The 19,896-nt window shown below is 34.6% G+C and overlaps 2 protein-coding genes across 5 annotated transcripts; one reads left to right on the top strand and one right to left on the bottom strand.

Annotated features, from left to right (window-relative positions):
• The first annotated feature begins 2,694 nt into the window (after nucleotides 1-2,694).
• On the top strand, nucleotides 2,695-8,556 carry LOC110927095 (nuclear transcription factor Y subunit A-1). Of its 4 annotated transcripts, none has more exons than XM_035985544.1 (6): nucleotides 2,695-2,849; nucleotides 4,462-4,599; nucleotides 6,172-6,278; nucleotides 6,542-6,610; nucleotides 7,217-7,369; nucleotides 7,904-8,556. In XM_035985544.1, exons 2-6 carry the CDS (start codon nucleotides 4,494-4,496, stop codon nucleotides 8,282-8,284), a joined length of 816 nt encoding a protein of 271 aa, XP_035841437.1. In that variant the 5' UTR covers nucleotides 2,695-2,849; nucleotides 4,462-4,493; the 3' UTR covers nucleotides 8,285-8,556. The 4 variants fall into 4 exon arrangements, with proteins under 4 accessions (XP_035841437.1, XP_022026390.1, XP_022026389.1 ...); XM_022170698.2 differs by having other exon boundaries at nucleotides 4,462-4,644; XM_022170697.2 differs by having other exon boundaries at nucleotides 4,462-4,644; nucleotides 7,205-7,369.
• A 3,551-nt stretch (nucleotides 8,557-12,107) lies between these two features.
• LOC110927094 (elongation factor 1-alpha) lies at nucleotides 12,108-15,862 on the bottom strand. The gene is made up of 3 exons (XM_022170696.2): nucleotides 15,711-15,862; nucleotides 13,720-14,199; nucleotides 12,108-13,271 (listed from the first exon to the last, which is right to left on the bottom strand). The coding sequence occupies exons 2-3, from the start codon at nucleotides 14,179-14,181 to the stop codon at nucleotides 12,384-12,386; spliced, it is 1,350 nt and encodes a 449-aa protein (XP_022026388.1). The 5' UTR covers nucleotides 14,182-14,199; nucleotides 15,711-15,862; the 3' UTR covers nucleotides 12,108-12,383.
• Between the last annotated feature and the right edge of the window lie 4,034 nt (nucleotides 15,863-19,896).

Raw genomic sequence — 19,896 nt, 5'->3', positions numbered from 1 at the left:
TGGGGTGTTACACTTAGAAGTTGGAAATTTTGGTTAGAAGCATAGTTGGGCAAATGTGCAGCAAGCATGCTGTCGAAATAGGGCCTGTCGCGCTACGCGACAGCAAACTAGATTCACTGTCGCGCGACGCGACATCGGTCGCGGCCCGCGATGGAGCAGGGGGCTATCTGCCACGCCCTGCGAGAAATTAGTAAGCTGACAATTTGTTTGATTTTGCTTGTTATTGACTTGGAACTTGTTTTATTTGGTTTTCAAGGCCTCATAAGTAACGTTTAACTTGGTTTTTGGTTATAAATGAATGTTATGAAGTGTACCGATAGTGAAGTATGGATTTACTTACGTGATAGTGATGTAAATCTATAGGCAAACATGTCTAGGAATGAGTAAGTACGTTTGATAAAATATATAAGGCTTAAATTATGAAAAGTTGTGATTCTGACGTGTTAAAATTAGTATAATAAAATGAAAGTGGTAATCAAGAGCTCGTAAGTGTATATATATTAATGTAGGAATGTAGGCATGTATGTCTGTAAGTCGATATGAACGTACGTAGGAATGGTTTCGATACGTTTGACTATTGACGTTTTGTTAACGGTGTGCCTTGAAGATTGAATGTAATGCAGGTAAAAGAACATCGGGTTCATGAGGTATCGAAGCCGAACTCGGAACGAGAAAATACGAAAGGATAGCTGAATGAGTTAAAGTTCCTTTTGATAAATGTTATTCAATATTGGACTATATGAGAATCATGTCGTATGATGTTGTTAATGACTAATGGTTTTGATGTATGTGATGTCCACAGGTATTACACGGATTTCTTCTACCACTAATGAAGAGAAGCGGACATAGATCGAGTCGAGAGCAAGGATTGTACAGGAAAGAAAGGTCACATAATTATTTTAAATAGGTCATGAATGTACTACAATTTGTAATTGGGTCTTCATGTAGTTAATATGATTTTTTTTAGAACAAAACTTGTGGGCTCATAATTTCCGTTGTGCCGTATTTAAGTTCTTACAAGTTGGTCATACAGGGAATTGTTCATAATGCGAACGGGTCATGCCCGAATTTTGTTAAATAATAGTATGATAATATTACTTGATTAGGAAATCTGGGCGTTTCACAAACCATGTGAAAACACTGGTTATTCTAAAACAGTTCAACTTTGAATAGCGATTGTCTTTAAATTTAATTTATCGTCATCGCGAAACATGCATGAGAGAAAACTATCTTCTTTTATCTCCTGTATTGCATTGTGACTGAATAAATGATATAATGTGAAATTATCAGGCATACATTTTTAAATTGAATTTAAATTATATCTATTACCATAAAATAAGATGTTCAATATTTGAGTTACCAAAAATATTGGTATTAATTATTATAAATCAATAGAAGAGCTATTTCTACATTTATAATAAATAATATCCATGTATTTATTATTTAATAAAAATGATATTAAATATTTAATAAAATCCAATTTAAAGTTGTGAGGTTGAATGAAACAATCCACATGAAATTAATTAGAATCATTTATTAGAAGTAAGAAATAATAACAAACAGTGTTATACTATATAATATATTTAAAAAATAATAATAATTTCGTTTCTTACACCTTAAAAGTCTTTAACCCATTTATTTTTCATATGAATTTAACTTTTCTCTAATAATTTGAATATATTAAGTTTTTTTTTTAATTTGAATATTCAGGTTTGTTTAACTTTTTTATTATCATTTCAATATAAATTTTGTTGAACACGAAATTGTATTGAAAATAGAGTATTTTTTGTATCATGAGATATAGCAAGTATGGTACTATGCCGTGAGAAATAGGGCCAAATTGATGCCGACATCGGTACCGTAGCAGTATTATCAAAACTTATGCCGATATTCTTTGTTGTGATTTTCCATTAATGTGTAATATGTGTTGGTATCCTACGACTTTTTAGGGGCTTCTCTTTCAGTTACTATACTAAGTAACGGTATTATACCGATACCGCAACAATCGATACCGACTGAATTCCCGTCATAACACGTAAGGAAATTCCTCTGGTATATACTTATAACTATAGCTTATAAAACATAATATATCGTTTGATCATTTTTATCTTGAATATATTATTTGATCATTTTTATCTTGAATATTATGTACCATATCCTTATTGTATTAAACAAAAATAGTTACATCAAAATAAATAATAAAATTTTGTTTAGGCTCCCAAACATAATGAAACTCAATATAAAAACTCTTGTTTAGCCATATTATTATTAGAATGATTTTCAATTTAGACTCGATCATGTATAGGCCAGACTCGATTATAACTTCTAACAAAATAATCTTAAGTATTTTAGAAAGAACTCAATTCACTTGCACATCTTTTAAAAACTACATCATGTTCTAAACTATAAATAAAAAATTATCCATAAAACCATGACCTAAAAATCTAATAGTATATAGATTCAAAATCTTATAACTACAAAGTTAAATGGTATTTAGTCCTAATAAAATATTATTAAAATGTTCAATACCCTTAATTATAAAATTATAAAATAGAAAACCTTAGGACCACCATTTATAGAATTGATTCTAGATGTAATGATGTGTCACAAATGTACACGCGTCGATGTATAAAAAGATGTGAGAGGTTGAGGGAGTCAAGTCCATTTTCGAAATAGACAACAAGGATAGATATATAGATATATAGATTATATTATACATATATCATATCATATCATCATAAACCCCCAACAAATTCTCACTCTAATTTCCAACCAATTTCACCTCAATTCTCTCCAATTCCTTTGCCGGTGTGCCCCCTTTCTTGGGTCTCTTTTCAATACCTCTGCCGGTAATAATATTCATTCTTCTCAATTCTCTTTAATAATTTGTTCTTTAATAATTTACTCTTTAATAATTGTTTAATATTTAATTGTTTATGCATGTTGGGTTTGTTCCTTTTTGTATTAATTTTATGTTTTTTCCATGTTGTTGATTAGTTTTGAGTTATTAAAGAATGGGTTGATTTGAATTTTGGAAAAAAAAAATGGAAGTTTCAAGATTTGTGATAATTATTATTTTTGGGAAATAATGTTTATATATATATATATATATATAAGAATTGGTTGATTTGAATTTTGGGTTTTAATTTGGAAGTTTCAAGATTTGTGGTAATTATTATTTTTGGGAAATAATGTTTTTTTTATATATAAAAATTGATTCTTTTTTTGTTTTTGTTGTATCCTTAATTTTAGATGTGTTTGTACTTGGGATTATTGGGTTTTGTGCATCTGACATGTGGTTGTAAATTATGGTGTACTAATTATCCATATAGGGTGGTACAGTTCATCCGTGTGATTGATTGTGTTTGGTACAATTGGGTGCATCCGTGCATGATTTGTTTTTAAGTATGGTTAAACCGTAAACGTCGGGTCGGGTGATGGTTAATACGAGTTCCGGGTCGGGTGATGGTTAATACGAGTTCCGAGCAAAATGAGATTGAGTCGAAACCGGTGGCTTTAAAAAAATATTGGCTTTGTTCGGTGAAAAGGGTTCGGCTAAAATGGACTAGAGTTGAAATGAGCGATTTTAGAAAAAAAAATATATTAAAATTAATTTACCTGCTTGCCGAAAAGGGTTCAACTAAAATGGACTAGAGTTGAAATGAGCGATTTTAGAAGAAAATAATTTACCGAATTTGACTTGTTATATACTTGAGTCGACCCAAATGAACTCGTTCAAATATATTTCTTTTTCCCTAAATCAACCCATTACTCGAAACTATGCAGTTAATGCGGTAAAATATCGGATATCGGTCAAGGATTGGTATTTGGGGGGGGGGGGGGGGGGGATAGTGCACGGTCCTCCCAACCGCCGGAGTGATCCCACCCCGGGAGCCGCTACCCGACCAAGCTAGCTCCGCGGTGAATTCCTCTTGCCGAGTTCTTACCCTGGGCGACATATGCCACTCCCAAGACTCGAACCCGGTACCTCTGGGAAGAGGTGGGTGTCGGTGGCCAACTGGGCTACCCCAGTTGGTTAAGGATCGGTATTTGATATATAGGTTATCTCGGTGAGACATTGGTAATTTTAATATAGTGCAGAATTTATATATATAGCAATTTAACACTAATAATTCAGTGACATATCGGTCAAATATCGGTTATATTAGTCAAATATCGGTCAATATTGCCAATAATATCGGTACTGATATTTTACTAGGGGACCGATATATCACCGATATTAACTGCATAGCCTCGAAAGATGGATCATGATTGCCACCCCTATGTGTTCAGTGTTCAAATTGAGGAACATATTTTATGTACCATATTTAATTATCGGGAAAGAGATTATTGGTGTTATTATATATATTGCATATATCATCAGTTATTTGAATTTGTGTTTTGAGCTTGTGAAAAAGGTCAAAACGATTTTAAAGCTGACAATCGCATCGTCCGTAACAGGTACGCCTTGCGGCACACGTTGCATCAGCGTCATGTCCACTTCTACGATGCAGCGGGCAAATTCAGCTGATTCGTCTTCACAAGAACAATCTTTAGACAGAGATTCACAGTCCGATGACGTTGCGAGCGAGGATGAAGGTGATGTCCGCAAAGAAACACATAATTTGCCATATTTCGCTTCAGGTTCTTTCAAATTACTATGATAATCTATCAAACTAGCGCGTCATGTTTATGACGTTCCAACTTTACGATCAAACTCTCTCGTACATGTTAAGCGACTGTAAACCATCTAATTAGCTTATATTACATCATTTTTGTTACTAACCAAGAGTAAAATACACGGATAGTTGGTTTTTCAAAATTTTGGATTTCGTCCCTAGCTTTCTAAAAGTACACAAATGGACCCTGTGGTGTGCACTTTGTAACGCATTTAGTCCCCAGCAAACAAACCTAAAGGTTTTAGCAGGTCCAAGTTGGAGACTAAATGCGTTACTAAGTGCAAACCACAGGGACCATCCATGTACTTTTGGCAAAAGTTGAGGACTAAATGTACTAACCGGCTTCAAAAACAGGGGCGATGCTTTGAAGGGGCCGGGAGGGGCGCCCGACCCCCCGAACTTTTCGGCCAGTAGTGTTATATATGAATGTAGTTTTCGTATAGAAATTTTTGGGTATATACGTTTTCGGCACAACCCCCCCCCCCCCCCCCCCGGGCGTAAAAAAATTCAAGCTTCGCCACTGTTCAAAAATAGGCGCAAAACTTAAACCAACCTACACTATATTATCAATTTTATAACCAGCCTAATGTAAGGTCTTATCTTATGATAAGATTATGCGCCTTTTTTCATCGAATATAAAAGTTTTCAACAAGATTAACATCCTCAAAATTGATTTTCCTGTAAGTTGCTGGTTGATGCGATGCCAGCCGCACAGGTTTGAAAAACAATGTTTTTTTACAATTTTTTTAATTAAAAATAATTATTAAATGTCATGTTAATGCAACGTGGAACGACAAATAAGTTGTTAAGCCAGTATTGTTTGAATAATCAGCAAAAGAGTGACCTGCTACCAGTTAAACAGGTGCCACAATCATATAATGAAGGGCTAGTTGGTTGCTAAAATTGTTAAAATATAATGCAAGTTGGTGCCTTTTGTACATAACTAGTAAATTTCCCGCACGTTGTTGCGGCGTCAGAAGATCAAGTAACTCAAATTTATATCGTCTAATCAAAACGTAATATATTTGACCCGACTGGTCTCCGAGCGAAATTTATGTCAAAACATTAACCAACTGAAAACGTATATAAAAATAAACACTAAAACGTTTAATATTTGACCCAACTTATTTGCGAAAGAATTTTACATCGAAACGTTAACCAACTTGAAAATAAGTGCGGTGCGGTGACGACCAAACGTAAAGTAATTCAAATTTATATCATCTAATGAAAACGTATCATTAAACACGTACATAAAAGTATGTACAAAAACTTATAATATCTGAGCCTGCTCATTTAAAAAAAAAAAAGTTACGTCGAAACGTAAATCAACTTAAATTTATACCGACACTTACATAAAAATAAGCACGTAAAACTCTCTTATATAAGCACGTAAAACTCTCTTTGTATATGTTAAATTAAGTCATTATATATATGTATGTATGTATGTTTGTATGTATATATTACTGATGATGAGGTTCACTTTTGAGTTCAGATAGCAATGGACAACAGAATTTCCAACACGGGACGCCAAACATACTTCCTAGGACTGAAGAAACCCTTGCACCGGGCCCACAACCTGAACATGTCGGCCACTCAGTTGTAAGCTTCATCGAGTTTATAACTTTATAACTTTATATTCCCCGTTGTATCGGGTTCATAGTAGAGGTCGAACGGATTTTGTTTTGTCTCACGACAAGTGGGTTGAGCTAAAAGATTTGACTAAAAAACTTAACGGGTTGAAAGTCGTTCAAGATATTTTTAAACGCATAAAACGTTCTTAACCAGTTGTTATTAAAAAAAAAAAAAAAAAAAAAAGATTTGGATTTTGATAGTAACATTTGTAGTTTTGTAATCATCTACAGGCTTGTGCACCAAATCCTTATTATGATCCATATTACGGTGGGATGATGGCAGCGTACGGTCAGCATTTGGTAATATTTTTTATATTAAAATATCTTCATAAACATTAATCCATATCAACTATTAAATCATATTATTATTATTGAAATAAGAGTGAATTTCAAGGATTCTCCTTTATCTTTATACATATTTCCAGGCGTTGTCCTTTATGTTTAAAATTGACGAGTTTTGTCCTTTATGTTTTCATATCATACACGTTTTGTCCTTTAGGCCTTACTCAGTTAGTGTTTTCAGTGAAATTTGGTCATGTGCTTTTCACATGAGGGCATTTTTGTCAATTCAAAGGTTGCAGAAGCTTTGAGCTGTAAATCTGTTGTTGAACTTACCTTTGAATTGACAAAAATGCCCTCATTTGCAAGCATACGACCAGATTTAACTGAAAAAACTAACTAGGTTAGGCTTAAAGGACAAAATGTGTATGATATGAAAATATAAAGGACAAAACTCATCAATTTTGAACATAAAGGACAGTGCCTGAAAATTGGTATAAAGATAAAGGACAATTCTTGAAATTCACTCTTGAAATAATAATAGCATTTTTTTTAAATGAACCAATGGTGTGTCGGTGCAACTGGTTTTACTTGTTAATGATTTTGTTATGGAAGGTTCATCCTCAGTTTCTCGATATGCACCAAGTACGGATGCCGTTGCCTCTCGAAATGGCACAAGAACCCGTATACGTGAATGCCAAACAATATCACGCGATCTTGAGGCGAAGACAGTCCCGCGCGAAAGCAGAGCTTGAAAAGAAACTTATAAAAGACAGAAAGGTTTGACATACAATAAAATTACACTCAACTTTTCGACAACCACCGATAATAATAATAAAAGGAGTAAAATGTCATTTTCGTCCATGAGGTTTGGTGAGTTTTGCGACTTCCGTCCAAATGTTTGTTTTTCCGCATCTGGATCCAAAAGGTTTGAAATCTTGCCATTTTTATCCGGCTCGTTAACTCCATCCATTTTTCTCCGTTAAGTCGGGGGTATTTTCGTTTTTTTTCTCCATTAAGGGTATTTTGAATACTTGTACTGTAGTTGTACATTATGCAAAATGCTTGTACATAAAGTGAAAAAGACCGAATTGCCTTTTAAGTTAACAAAAAAGACGGAAATACCCCTGATTTAATAGAGAAAAATGGATGGAGTTGACGAGGCGGATGAAAATGGCAAGATTTTAAACCTTTTGGATCTAGATGTGGAAAAATAAACCTTTGGACAAAAGTCGCAAAACTGGCCAAACCCCTGGCATTTTACTCTAATAAAAAAAGGAAAATATTTATGTTTTTTAATGATTTACATTTTAGCCTTATCTTCATGAATCCCGCCATCAACACGCCATGAGAAGAGTGCGAAGTTCCGGTGGTCGTTTCGCCAAGAAAACCGAAGCCGAAGCGTTAAAGAACGCAAGCGATGAAAAAAACGCAACGTCATCGAGTTCATCAGGTATGAAGCGGGCCCACTCGGAGTCCACCGAGAGTTTAAACACCCACCAAGAAACAAGGGGCGGGATAGTCAACTCTTGTAACGGTCACCGGCATGACAACCAAGAAACAAGGGGCGGTATGGTCAATTCGTATCAGTTGCACTCTTCGGACATAGGGGTAGGAGAGGGTGGTTCGTTAGGGCAGCAGTGGACCGGCATGCAGTCGAACCAGGCTGCACCGAGAGCCGTTGCGATGAAGTGATAATGAGGCCTGATGATCTTTCATGCACAGCGCGGGAAATCATTCTTGGCTGTTTTTTACATGGAAGGGAGAGGGTAAAAAGGTAAAAAGGTAAAAGGTAAAAGGCCGTTAAGTGGTCTGTTATTTTTAGTTTACGGATTCTTTTTTAGTGGTTGTGTACAAAGTATAATGCTTTTATGAGGTTTAGACTTTAGAAAGAACGATTTAGGGTATTTTCGAGCGAGTTCCTTATCTATAACAAGTTAAGGCCGGTATAAGTTTAGAATATCGTATACGTTGGTTTTGCATATTGTTACGGAGTGGTAATGTATTTGTGTTTATTCAGGGAAAGTTGGCAAAACGGGTGGGTAGGGTTGGTTAACGGGTCAAAACGGGTTCGGGTCAAACTGAGATCGAGTCGAAACATGTTGTGAGAAATTTAGGGTTCGGGCCACCTCTTCCTAGAGGTACCGGGTTCGAGTCTTGGGAGTGGCATATGTCGCCCAGGGTAAGAACTCGGCATGGGGAAGCCACTGCGGAGCTAGCTTGGTTGGGTAGCGGCTCCCAGAGTGAGATCACTCCGGCGGTTGGGAGGACCGTGCACTATCTCCCCCCCCCCCCCCAATTTAGGGTTCGGGTCAAAACGCTTATTTTAAATAAGCATCATTTTGGTTTGGGTCAAAACGGGTTTTAATTAAAATAAGTGTTGGTTCAAATGAACCGTTATAGAAAGAATAAAGTGCTAAAATGGGTTCACCACCAATGCTTTTCTATAGTGATGTCAGGCTGTGGTGGTTGTGTTAGCGGAGGCGAAGGTGGTGATGGTGCTGTGGTGTTGGCTGCGACAGTTGTGCATGTGTGCATGTTGGCAGAGGTGGGTGTGGGTGGTGTCGGTGGTGGAGATGGCGACGTTGGTGGTGGCGGGTGTTTCGGCGCTATCCCTGCTCTGAGGAGCATCACTGTTTGGGCGACCACATTGCCATTGACCAATTTAAGTATATAATTACACAAAAAGTTATGTCTCCTCAACAAAAGGCTTTCCAAGTAGAAACCAAAGAAGTATGCAGACTAACGACCATAAATTCTGAATTATACCCAACTTCACATGGAAACTTAAAGTGGAGACCCTCTTTTTGTACAAACTCTATTAACAACTTTGGGCTAGGAAATACATGGATCTTTGAAATAACATCTATTATAAAATATTGCTTAGCAGTTCTATGGTGTCATTACTCTATTAACAATTAGGTCCCAAAACTATCACTCGTTCCACCGATTTCGTTTTAACACAAAGCCCCTTCTATGTATTGTTGTTTCACCGATCGGATGTAGAGTAACCGATGAACGTCGGTGACGAGTTTGTTAAGGAGTTTGACGTCGGAGAAGTGTATTGGCGACAGGATGAAGAAGATGGGTTGGGTTGGGGTCTACTTAATATATTTTAATGTTTTAATTATTGTTTTACTAGGTTATAACCCCGTGTATTATACGGGTTAAGTAAATAAAAATCAAATAGTTAATAATGGAGATTTAATAATTAAAAAACAATATTTTAAGACGCTTTTCTGATATCCGAACAAAATTCTGTGCCATGTATGATCAAAACTTGTGATCATAAATATGAAAGTATTTGAACCATCGATTAGAAGACAAATGTATCTACTTTCTCATCAGTTTTAAAATTCATGTGAACATACATTTAATAACCTAAGTTTTAGTTAAATAACAGTGGTCTTAATTTATTACTTCTTAAAAATTATTGAAATGTCGAGATTAGACATATAGCAATTAGCCAATTAGATAAACTTATAACTACGAAATAATACTTAAATTAATTAGATAAGTATAAATATTGGTAATTATATATAACTTTATAATTTAAATATCTGGACGTGAGTTGCATCTTAAATTAATGGTTTGGATAAATTCATTAGTATATGATAAATGTAGTTATTATTCTTCTTGCATTTTAAATTGCGATTTTGACCTCTGTGGTTATAGCACTTTTACTCTTTTAACCCAAAAAAGAATTTTTTAACATCTGAGCCCCTAACGTCTTTTTTTCTAACCCTTTTGGCCCCTAATTTGTTAAGCAAGAAAATCGTTCCCTCCACTCTCGTTATGAAAATGCTCGATATTTGTTTCAATTATTAAGATATAATTTTTAACCTAGTAATTAATATAAATAAATAATAAGATATTCTATGGAACTTTATCCGTTATTTCTTAAATGCTTGAAACATATATTAAATTTAATAATAATTATCTATAATTTATATTAAATAATAAAAAATATTTACAATTAAGTAGATGGTCAATAATAAGTAAAGTGTTCCTTCATTAATTTAAAAGAAAGTGAAAAAAATAATCGATTACATGTATGGTCATTCAAGTTGTGATCCTATATTTGAATACATGTGATGTTATCTTATTTTTTTTTATTCCGTTAACATTTTATATAATATATATTATTAAATTAAATAATATTTAGTAGGAGGGTTATTTATAATTAATTAGAAGAAATTAAACTAAAATAATAAGAGTTTTTTCCCATTATAGTGTGGGTGGAAAAAGTATTTACCATAATAGTGTTGCTACAAAATTATTTACCAAAATGGTGTTTTTGAATGTTGATTTGTTTCTCACTCCTATTTTCATTGGACAACTTCAATTTATTAAACATTTATGGATTAAATCATTTTATGTAATCTCTAACCTTTATTTTTTTAATCTTAAAATAACTCTCTTTTTAATAGATTGATCTACATTTGAAAAAAAAAAAAAAAAAAAAACTTATTTTAAAATTCATTCAAACTTATATACAATCATTTTATATTTCCTTTAACTTCAGAAAACATTTCATAGAAACTTGTTTTACAAATATGTGTACACATAAAAAATACTAGTTATTCTAAAATTTCTGTATCGTTTTAAAAAATTTCAATTAACAGGTGATTCTATAATTATATTTATACCTTCTTAAAGTTGTATTAAATACAAAAAATATTATTTTATTTATTTTATTAACCAATGATGCAAGGATTAAATTTGAACCAAACTCTTTCATGGTAGTTAAATTCGCAAATTTGGTTTTTATTAAAAAATAAATAAAAGCTTCTACTAGAAAAGTGTTTATTTTTTAATCACCAGTTAAATCGTATATATTTTTTATTTATTTATTCAGCTTCTACTAGAAAAGTATTCATCTTTTATTTACAAGTTAAATCGTATATTTTTTTTATTTGTTTATTTATGTTGTCTGTCAAATATTTTTACATGATTTATCTATATATTGTGTTTTAACTTTTAAACCAATATAATAAGATTCAAATAGAAGATATCCTTTAACTAATGTGGTTGGTTTTATAAATTTATATTTTATTATGTTATTTATAAAAAAAATATAAGACAAAGGAAATATTAAATATCCATATATAAGTTATTTTTAAAAGAAGTTTTTTTCCATAGTAGAAGATCTATTGAAAAGATTAATTAAAAATATTTAATAAATTGAAGTTGTCCAATGAAAATAGAAGCAAAAACCTTTAAAAACACTATTTTGGTAAATACTTTTGTATCAACACCATTATGGTAAATACTTTTTCCACCCACACCATAATGGAAAAAAAACTCAAATAATAATTATCTATAAGAGATGGCCTAATATAATGACAAGTGTCCTTAAAGTGGTTTCTTTTATTATATAGTATAGATTAGGATAAAGGTATTTTTGTCATTTAACACACTTAATTCAATGTAGGTAACATACGAGTAACAACCTATCAAACCACAAGGGACGTTCATGTAATTTTAAATTGTCGTTGATAATTTTAAGTTCAGTAAATATAAAATAACCATATTTCGATAAATATAAAGAGGTTCAAATACTTGACACCATAAAAAACATAAAACTTGTACCACAATAATAAGTCAAAATCTGGCTTTCTGTAAACTTGCACCACTATCATCAAGCAACAAGTTGCTCAATACCTCCACACATCCTCACAAGTGAGGCTAGAGTACAGCAATGCAAGCCACAACACCAAACACCAAAATAAACATAATAATTAAAATTGTTCAAAAACACCAATAAAATAACTTCTTCATCAGTCCAACACCTTCACTTGGCACCCTTCTTGGCTGCAGCCTTGGTCACCTTAGCACCAGTCGGGTCCTTCTTATCAACACTCTTGATCACACCCACCGCAACCGTCTGCCTCATGTCACGAACCGCAAACCTACCGAGAGGCGGGTACTCGGCGAAAGTCTCGACCACCATCGGCTTGGTTGGAAGCATCTTAACCATACCCGCATCTCCGTTCTTCAAAAACTTGGGCTCTTTCTCGAGTTCTTTACCGGACCGTCGGTCAATCTTGGTCAACAGCTCGGAGAACTTGACGGCAATGTGGGAAGTGTGGCAATCGAGAACTGGAGCGTAACCGTTTCCGATCTGACCAGGGTGGTTCATGATGATGACTTGTGAGGTGAAACTGGCGGCGCCCTTAGCGGGGTCGTCCTTGGAGTTGGATGCGACATACCCACGTTTCAGATCCTTAACCGCAACGTTCTTGACGTTGAACCCAACGTTGTCACCGGGGAGAGCTTCTTGTAGCGCTTCATGGTGCATCTCGACAGACTTGACTTCAGTGGTCAACCCAGATGGACCGAAGGTGACAACCATACCGGGCTTGATCACACCGGTTTCAACACGTCCGACAGGCACAGTTCCAATACCTCCGATCTTGTACACGTCCTGAAGTGGTAGACGAAGGGGTTTGTCTGATGGCCGTTTTGGCTCGTTGATCTGGTCAAGAGCTTCGAGAAGAGTTGGGCCCTTGTACCAGTCGAGGTTTGTCGACCTCTCAATCATGTTGTCACCCTCGAAACCGGAGATTGGAACGAACGGGATTTTGTCGGGGTTGTAACCGACCTTTTTCAAGTAAGAAGAAACTTCCTTCACGATTTCATCGTATCTTGCCTTCGAGTACTTAGGAGTTGTTGCATCCATCTACACAAATTTATTTAAAAACAATAAAAATTAGCAGAATAAACACAGCCCATTGTTATTACCCGTTGATATTTTTTGTTAAATCACACAGAAAGAACAAAAAATATTTGTCTTCATTTCAACAGTTCACGACCGGGTTTAAACAACAGAAAATCAAACCGGACCGGCTTAAAAAAGGTTTTCAAAAAACGATTTCAACCCGATTCAACCCGGCGGTTTTTAGTCTGATTTGTATACCCATATTTGGAAACCGGGTTATAAACCAAACCGGTTGTAAAAAACCGGTTAAACCAGTATGGGGTTTAATCCTTAAAAACCGGTTTTAAAACGAGCAAGTTTGAAAAAAACAGGTTGCTTACAACATAAAAACCAGTTCGGTTAGTAAAAGACGTATTGTACACCAAGATCTTAATTGAAATTCTGATTAAAAACGGTAACAAAAAATCACCTTGTTACAACAGCAGATCATTTGCTTGACACCAAGAGTGAAAGCAAGTAGAGCGTGTTCACGGGTCTGACCGTCTTTCGAAATACCAGCTTCAAACCCACCAGTGGTAGAGTCGATAATCAGAACCGCACAATCAGCCTGAGAAGTACCAGTAATCATGTTCTTGATGAAATCACGATGTCCAGGAGCATCAATAACGGTACAGTAGTACTTGGTGGTCTCAAACTTCCACAATGCGATATCGATTGTGATTCCACGTTCTCGTTCGGCTTTGAGTTTGTCAAGAACCCAGGCGTACTTGAATGACCTTTTGTTCATTTCAGCGGCTTCTTTCTCGAACCTCTCGATAACTCTCTTGTCGATTCCTCCAAGCTTGTAGATCAAGTGTCCGGTAGTAGTTGACTTGCCGGAGTCGACATGTCCAATGACGACGATGCTGATGTGGATCTTTTCTTTACCCATTTTGAGAAATCAAACAATCTGCCACAACAGTTTGAATTAAAATAAGTATGACAGATTGAAACCATATTTCACACGAAGCATAGTAGACGTTACGATTTAATTATGATTATGATTAATTTTATAAACTAACAGAGTAACAGTAACTTAATGTTGGATCCAAAAAACATGCAACTGTAACAAATTTTCAGAGAGTATGTGACCTCTTTATCTGATCTATTAATTGAAATTATAATAAAAATACAGACCAGTAAAACTAAATCATGTATTTATCGACACATAAAAAACAAAACAAGAAACAACTACTTAAAACAGCACAGGCAGCTAATTTGATCCAGGCTGTTTAAAAATCATCAGACCACTTCACAAACACGAAAAAATCCTAATATATAACTGTATATCTATCAAATTCGCATAGACAACAATAATTATAAACACTTCTCAAATCAAAATCACTTTATTCTATCATCAAAACAGCACACACAGCTACTTGATACAGTCTGATTAAAATTCACTACATGTATAAATCCTCAACAGCTTGGAAAGCATGTAAAATCAACAAGCATATACCATGATTAAATCATCATACATAATTGTACATCTACCAAATCCACATAAACAAAACAAGTAGCAATTATTTTTATATCAAATTCAGTTTATTGTAACCTAAAAATCAAAACAGTCAACTAATTTGATCCAGTCTAGATAAACATTAGCTTCAACTATATTCGATCCAGTCTAGATCAACAATCCACACTGTATTTACCAAAGTCACATTTATAAACAAATCATATATAACTGCATATCCACCAAATCCGCTTAAACAAACAAAACAAATAACAATTAGTAAATTAAAAAACATGTCAGATCAACAAGCAATAATCCTTCAAAGAAGTGTATACAAACATAACTACTAACAACAATTAGTAAATCAAAATCAGATGATCCTAGCATTAAAACAGCACAGAAAACTAAATCGGACCAGACTGTACTGATCAAAATCACATTCATAAAACATCCAATAGCTTCAAGAGCATGTAAGATCAACAAGCATATATCATGAATAACTCATCATATATAACTGTGTATCTGTCAAATCAACATAAACATAGATAGCTACAAACAATTGATAAATCAAAATCAGTTGATTCTGGCATCAAAACAGCACAGGATACTGTTATTACTGTATCAATCCAGTCTGTATTTATCGCTTCAACACGTACGATTATCAAGCATATATCATGAATAAATCATCATATATAACTATAAATCCACCAAAACAACATAAACAAACAAAACTAGCACCGATAATCAGATCAAACACACTAATTCCAACATCAAAACAACACAATAAACTAATTCGATCATCCGATCGCTTCAAAAACAGACGAATTCAACAAAAAAATGATTCAACTACAAAAAAACTAAGCAAAAACCCTAAATAACATCCGATCAAACGCAATCCAAACAACAGAAGTTAAACCGAATCAAAATCGAACAGTGAAACAGATAAAGGAATGATTTATCGTTACCGAATCTGCTTGAAAAGCTGTTTGAATCGCCGATTTGAGAGAGAGATTAAGAGAAATGGTTGAGAAAGAGTGTAGACTGGAAAGATGTTTATAAACGGGGAACATGAAGGTTTAGGCTAGGGTTTTATTAGAGCCGTTGGATTAAATGATCTGACGGTTGTGGTGGTGTGTGGGTTTGTTATATCGTTTTCTTCAGCAGCCGTGGATTCCACGTATTGCCCTAGCTTGTTAATCGTTGTGATTATTAAATGAGACAAATTTTTTATTTAAAAAAATAAAAATAAAAAGTAGAATTATAACCGGTTTTATACTGGTACCGAATTTTATATAACAGAACTTTAAAAGTTTTTAAGTTTTAGAGTAAACTTCCGTTTTGCTCCCTGTGGTTTGGTCACTTTAACCGTTTTGCTTCAAACCTTTAAAAATAATCATTTTACTCCCTGATGTTTCGGTTTTTTTGTCAGTTTGCTCCCCGCCTCTAACTCCATCCAAATTGTTTGTTTTTCCATTTTGCTCCCCGCAGGGAGCAAACTGGCAATAAAACCAAAACATCAGGGAGTAAAATGGCTATTTTTAAAGGTTTGGGGCAAAACCGTTAAAGTGACCAAACCACAGGGAGCAAAACGGAAGTTTACTCTAAGTTTTATTTCGTATTATGGTATATGTGGTACTCGTATTGATTTTACCTATTTGGTTACCGTATCGCATTGGTACTCTTACCGATTTTAGCTATTTGGTACTTGTAATATGTTGGTATTCGTGCCAATTTTTCCTATTTAGTACATGTACGAGTGCTTAAAACCTAAAATAAAAACAAAGTGGTAGCAAAATGGGTACCGTACCGAAATACTAGTTTCATATCAAAATATTCGGTACGGTATTTGGTACCCAATTTTGTTCAAATTTTAAACCGGTACGGATACATTACCAATCTCATCCCTAAGTATAACTACGGTTGTATGTGTATTGTTACTCCTTTGTTAAAGAGTCTTAGGGCATCTGTAGTTGATCGGTTGACAGATGTGAAAAACTCCTACAAACTTTTCACAAACGTTTCTTCTTTTTCCATAGTCAACCTTGTCTTTTCTACATACGTTAGTCGTGAGAAATCACCTGGTTGCTCTACCAGACTACTACATTGGTCGTCTCTCTCTTTCACTTAGCCCACGAGTGTCTTTGGACTTTGCATCCATATATAGGACTCATAATTGGTAGCCAAAGATGACCTGACACTTTGTTAGATTTAGGAATGGCAATGGGTCGGGTATTGGTAATCCCAGGCCTGTACCCGGTTGTAATTCTTTGTCCCATACCCGGCCCGTTACCCGTCGGGTATTTTTCGGGTAATTATCCGTCGGGTATCGGGTATACTCGTTAATTTCTTAAAAATACATGTTAGGACAAATGTGCAATTTTTACTTTGATGTTTATATAATTTACTATTTTAATGACTTTAACAAATGAAAATATGATTAATAACTTACATATCATAATCAGACCACATATACTAAACTAAATTAAAACGATTACTTAATTAAGTAATTGTATCGGGACCACCTATTTGCATAAAACATCCACATAATAAAGGGTGATAGCTTCCATATCCAATATACATACTTAAAAATAAGTTATATGTTCACTAAACACTTGCCAAATAAATAGCCACATATGACTATAGAGAAGGTAATAAGTATATTTACTAAGTTTATATATATGGAAGTCTATAATTCGGGTATTATTCGGGTAAATGGGCCGGGTATTGGGCGGGTATCACTAAATCCCATACCCGTACCCATATCCGATTTTTTTCTAATTTTAAGCCCGGCTTCGGGTATACCCGGCCCGTATGTTTCGGGTTTCGGGTATACCCGTCGGGCTTGGGCTTTTTTGCCATCCCTAGTTAGATTGGGGATGTTATTGCTTTGCAAGTCGATGTAACATACATGAAGTGTTTGAAGTCTTAGGTTACACGGTATGGGGCGCCATCTTCATGCCACTGCCACCTCAGTCAAAAAAAAATCAATAGCACATCTCCCTCCCTAACCATACTATGAGCGCCATTAGGGGGCGGTATTGAAGGGTTGTGGTTGCAGTGGCGAGCAACATCAAGATGTATGTGTGTGAAGGAAGAGGGCGCTATTGATGGGTTAGAGCTTTATCCCATACTCTCAATGTTAAAGGGGGCGTTATTGATGAGGCGGAGTTGATGTGGCACAATGGACCCTCTAAGAGCTCAATTCCATACCCTTCAAGCCTTAGGATACAATTGTGAAGGGTTTTGTCGTAGATAAGTGATTATGGAGGGGCATGTATGGTTATAAATGAAAATTGAATGACTAAAGGATTAAGCTCGGAATCTACTTTTTATTTAAGGTGTTAATCAATATATTGGGGACTTCTTAAAAGTTTCAGTTGTATTGTTGACCATGCTTTTCACGATGCTTCACCAAGAAGATTTTAGAGGTTTCCCACATGACGGGTATGTTTGGCAAAAGTAGCTGGTGACTGGTGGCTGGAAGCTGGTAGCTAGTAGTTGTAGCTTTTTAGATATATTTGGTGTTTGGCAGAGTAGCAAAATTACCAAAATGGGCATAACTAAAAATTTTAAAAGTTTGTGCATTAAAAAGTTTATTATCTTTAGAGGTTAAAATAGTCAATTTTTTCCCTAAAAGCTTGTAGCTCTTTCTAAACGCTACTAGTATGAGCGTTCAACCAAAAGTTTCAAGCCCCTAACCTAAAAGCTTCAAACTCCTTTAACCAAACAAACCATTTTATTGAGTATGAGCTTTTTTCTCAAAAGTTTAAAGTTAGAAGCTTCTAAGAGCCTCTAAAAGCTCCATGCCAAACATACCCGACATGATCATCATCTTTGTCTTCTATGTTTGGTTTCCTAGGATTTCATCTACTCGTGTCTATTTTTGTCTTAGATCTCACTATTTTAAAGATTATCAAGTGTTTATAGAGTTTGTATAGTTCGTATATTGAGGTCATTTTGGTATTTTAGCCATATACAGTAGTAGATATATCATCATGCTAATGAGATTATTGTCCAATTCTTGTTTCACTTTTTTTAGCGGCGTACGGTTAGGATATCCCTAACCGGATTAGTGGTTAGTATGTTAGTATCACCAAGTTAGTATTAACACCCCCTTTGTCTAGACTTGAACTCAGGACCTCCAAGATAAGCAAACTAATTAATTATTTAGTTGATAATTAAAAAATCAAATTAATTGATTAACTATCAAAGTTGTTTTATAATTACAAATTAAAGTAAATAAATATGTGTTAAGTTATTTAATAATTATTATTTAAATTATCAAGTTCGTTGATAACTAGTAAAATTCTCCCGTGTTACGCAACGGAAATTTGGTTAGCATCGGTTTGTTTCTTCATGGTATAGCAATCAAGAGAGAAAATCCGAAAAATAAAGTTGTTGTGTGTCAAATTAAACAATTTGTTTTGAAATCACATTTGAAGTCGATATTTTGGTTGAAAAACATGAGTTTAATTTTATGTTAAAAATGAAAAGAAAAATAAAACGTTAACAATATGTAACACCACGTAAAAACGTTTCCAACTGTGTATAGACATGTGTCCTAAACTCTGAATATGTAAAAGATTCAGTTTGAAGGACTAAAGTTGACAAACAGTGAAACTATGCCTACAGAGGGACTAAAAGTGTCAACATGCCAAACTTGAGCCTCTGAATGACCATACGTGATAAATATATTCTTAAACGAGTGATTGATTGGATGTAAGAAGCCGTTTGTGAAAATAATCGGAAGATTATAAAACTACAAGGGTTAAACGTGTCAACATGTCAATTCTGACCTCTGAGTGACCTTTTAACAAAACCGAGGCTTCAAAATATTCAAATATACTCCCAAGAATAAGTGATAAAAATTTCACGTGGTTTCGAGATCGTTAAACATGTTTTCAAGACTTCGGGCTATAAGTGTCAACTTGACGAAACTTGCTTTTATAGTGATATTTAACGAACCCGAGCCTAACGAAGGTTGTTCATACATCCTTGAGCCTCAACAAACTGACTACAAGGGCCTTATATGTAAAAAAAATGAGGTTATATGAGGTTTAAATGGACCAGGGACTAAAACTGCCAGCTTTAAAACTTGTTTTGCCAGTAACACAGGTCCACGCGGCCCGCCTGAGAATGCCCAGCTCAGAA

The sequence above is a fragment of the Helianthus annuus genome, chromosome 2, assembly GCF_002127325.2.
Source record: "Helianthus annuus cultivar XRQ/B chromosome 2, HanXRQr2.0-SUNRISE, whole genome shotgun sequence".
Classification (NCBI taxonomy): Eukaryota; Viridiplantae; Streptophyta; class Magnoliopsida; order Asterales; family Asteraceae; genus Helianthus; species Helianthus annuus.
Note: the sequence above shows the minus strand (reverse complement) of the source record. Positions and strands in the feature narration are given on the sequence as shown.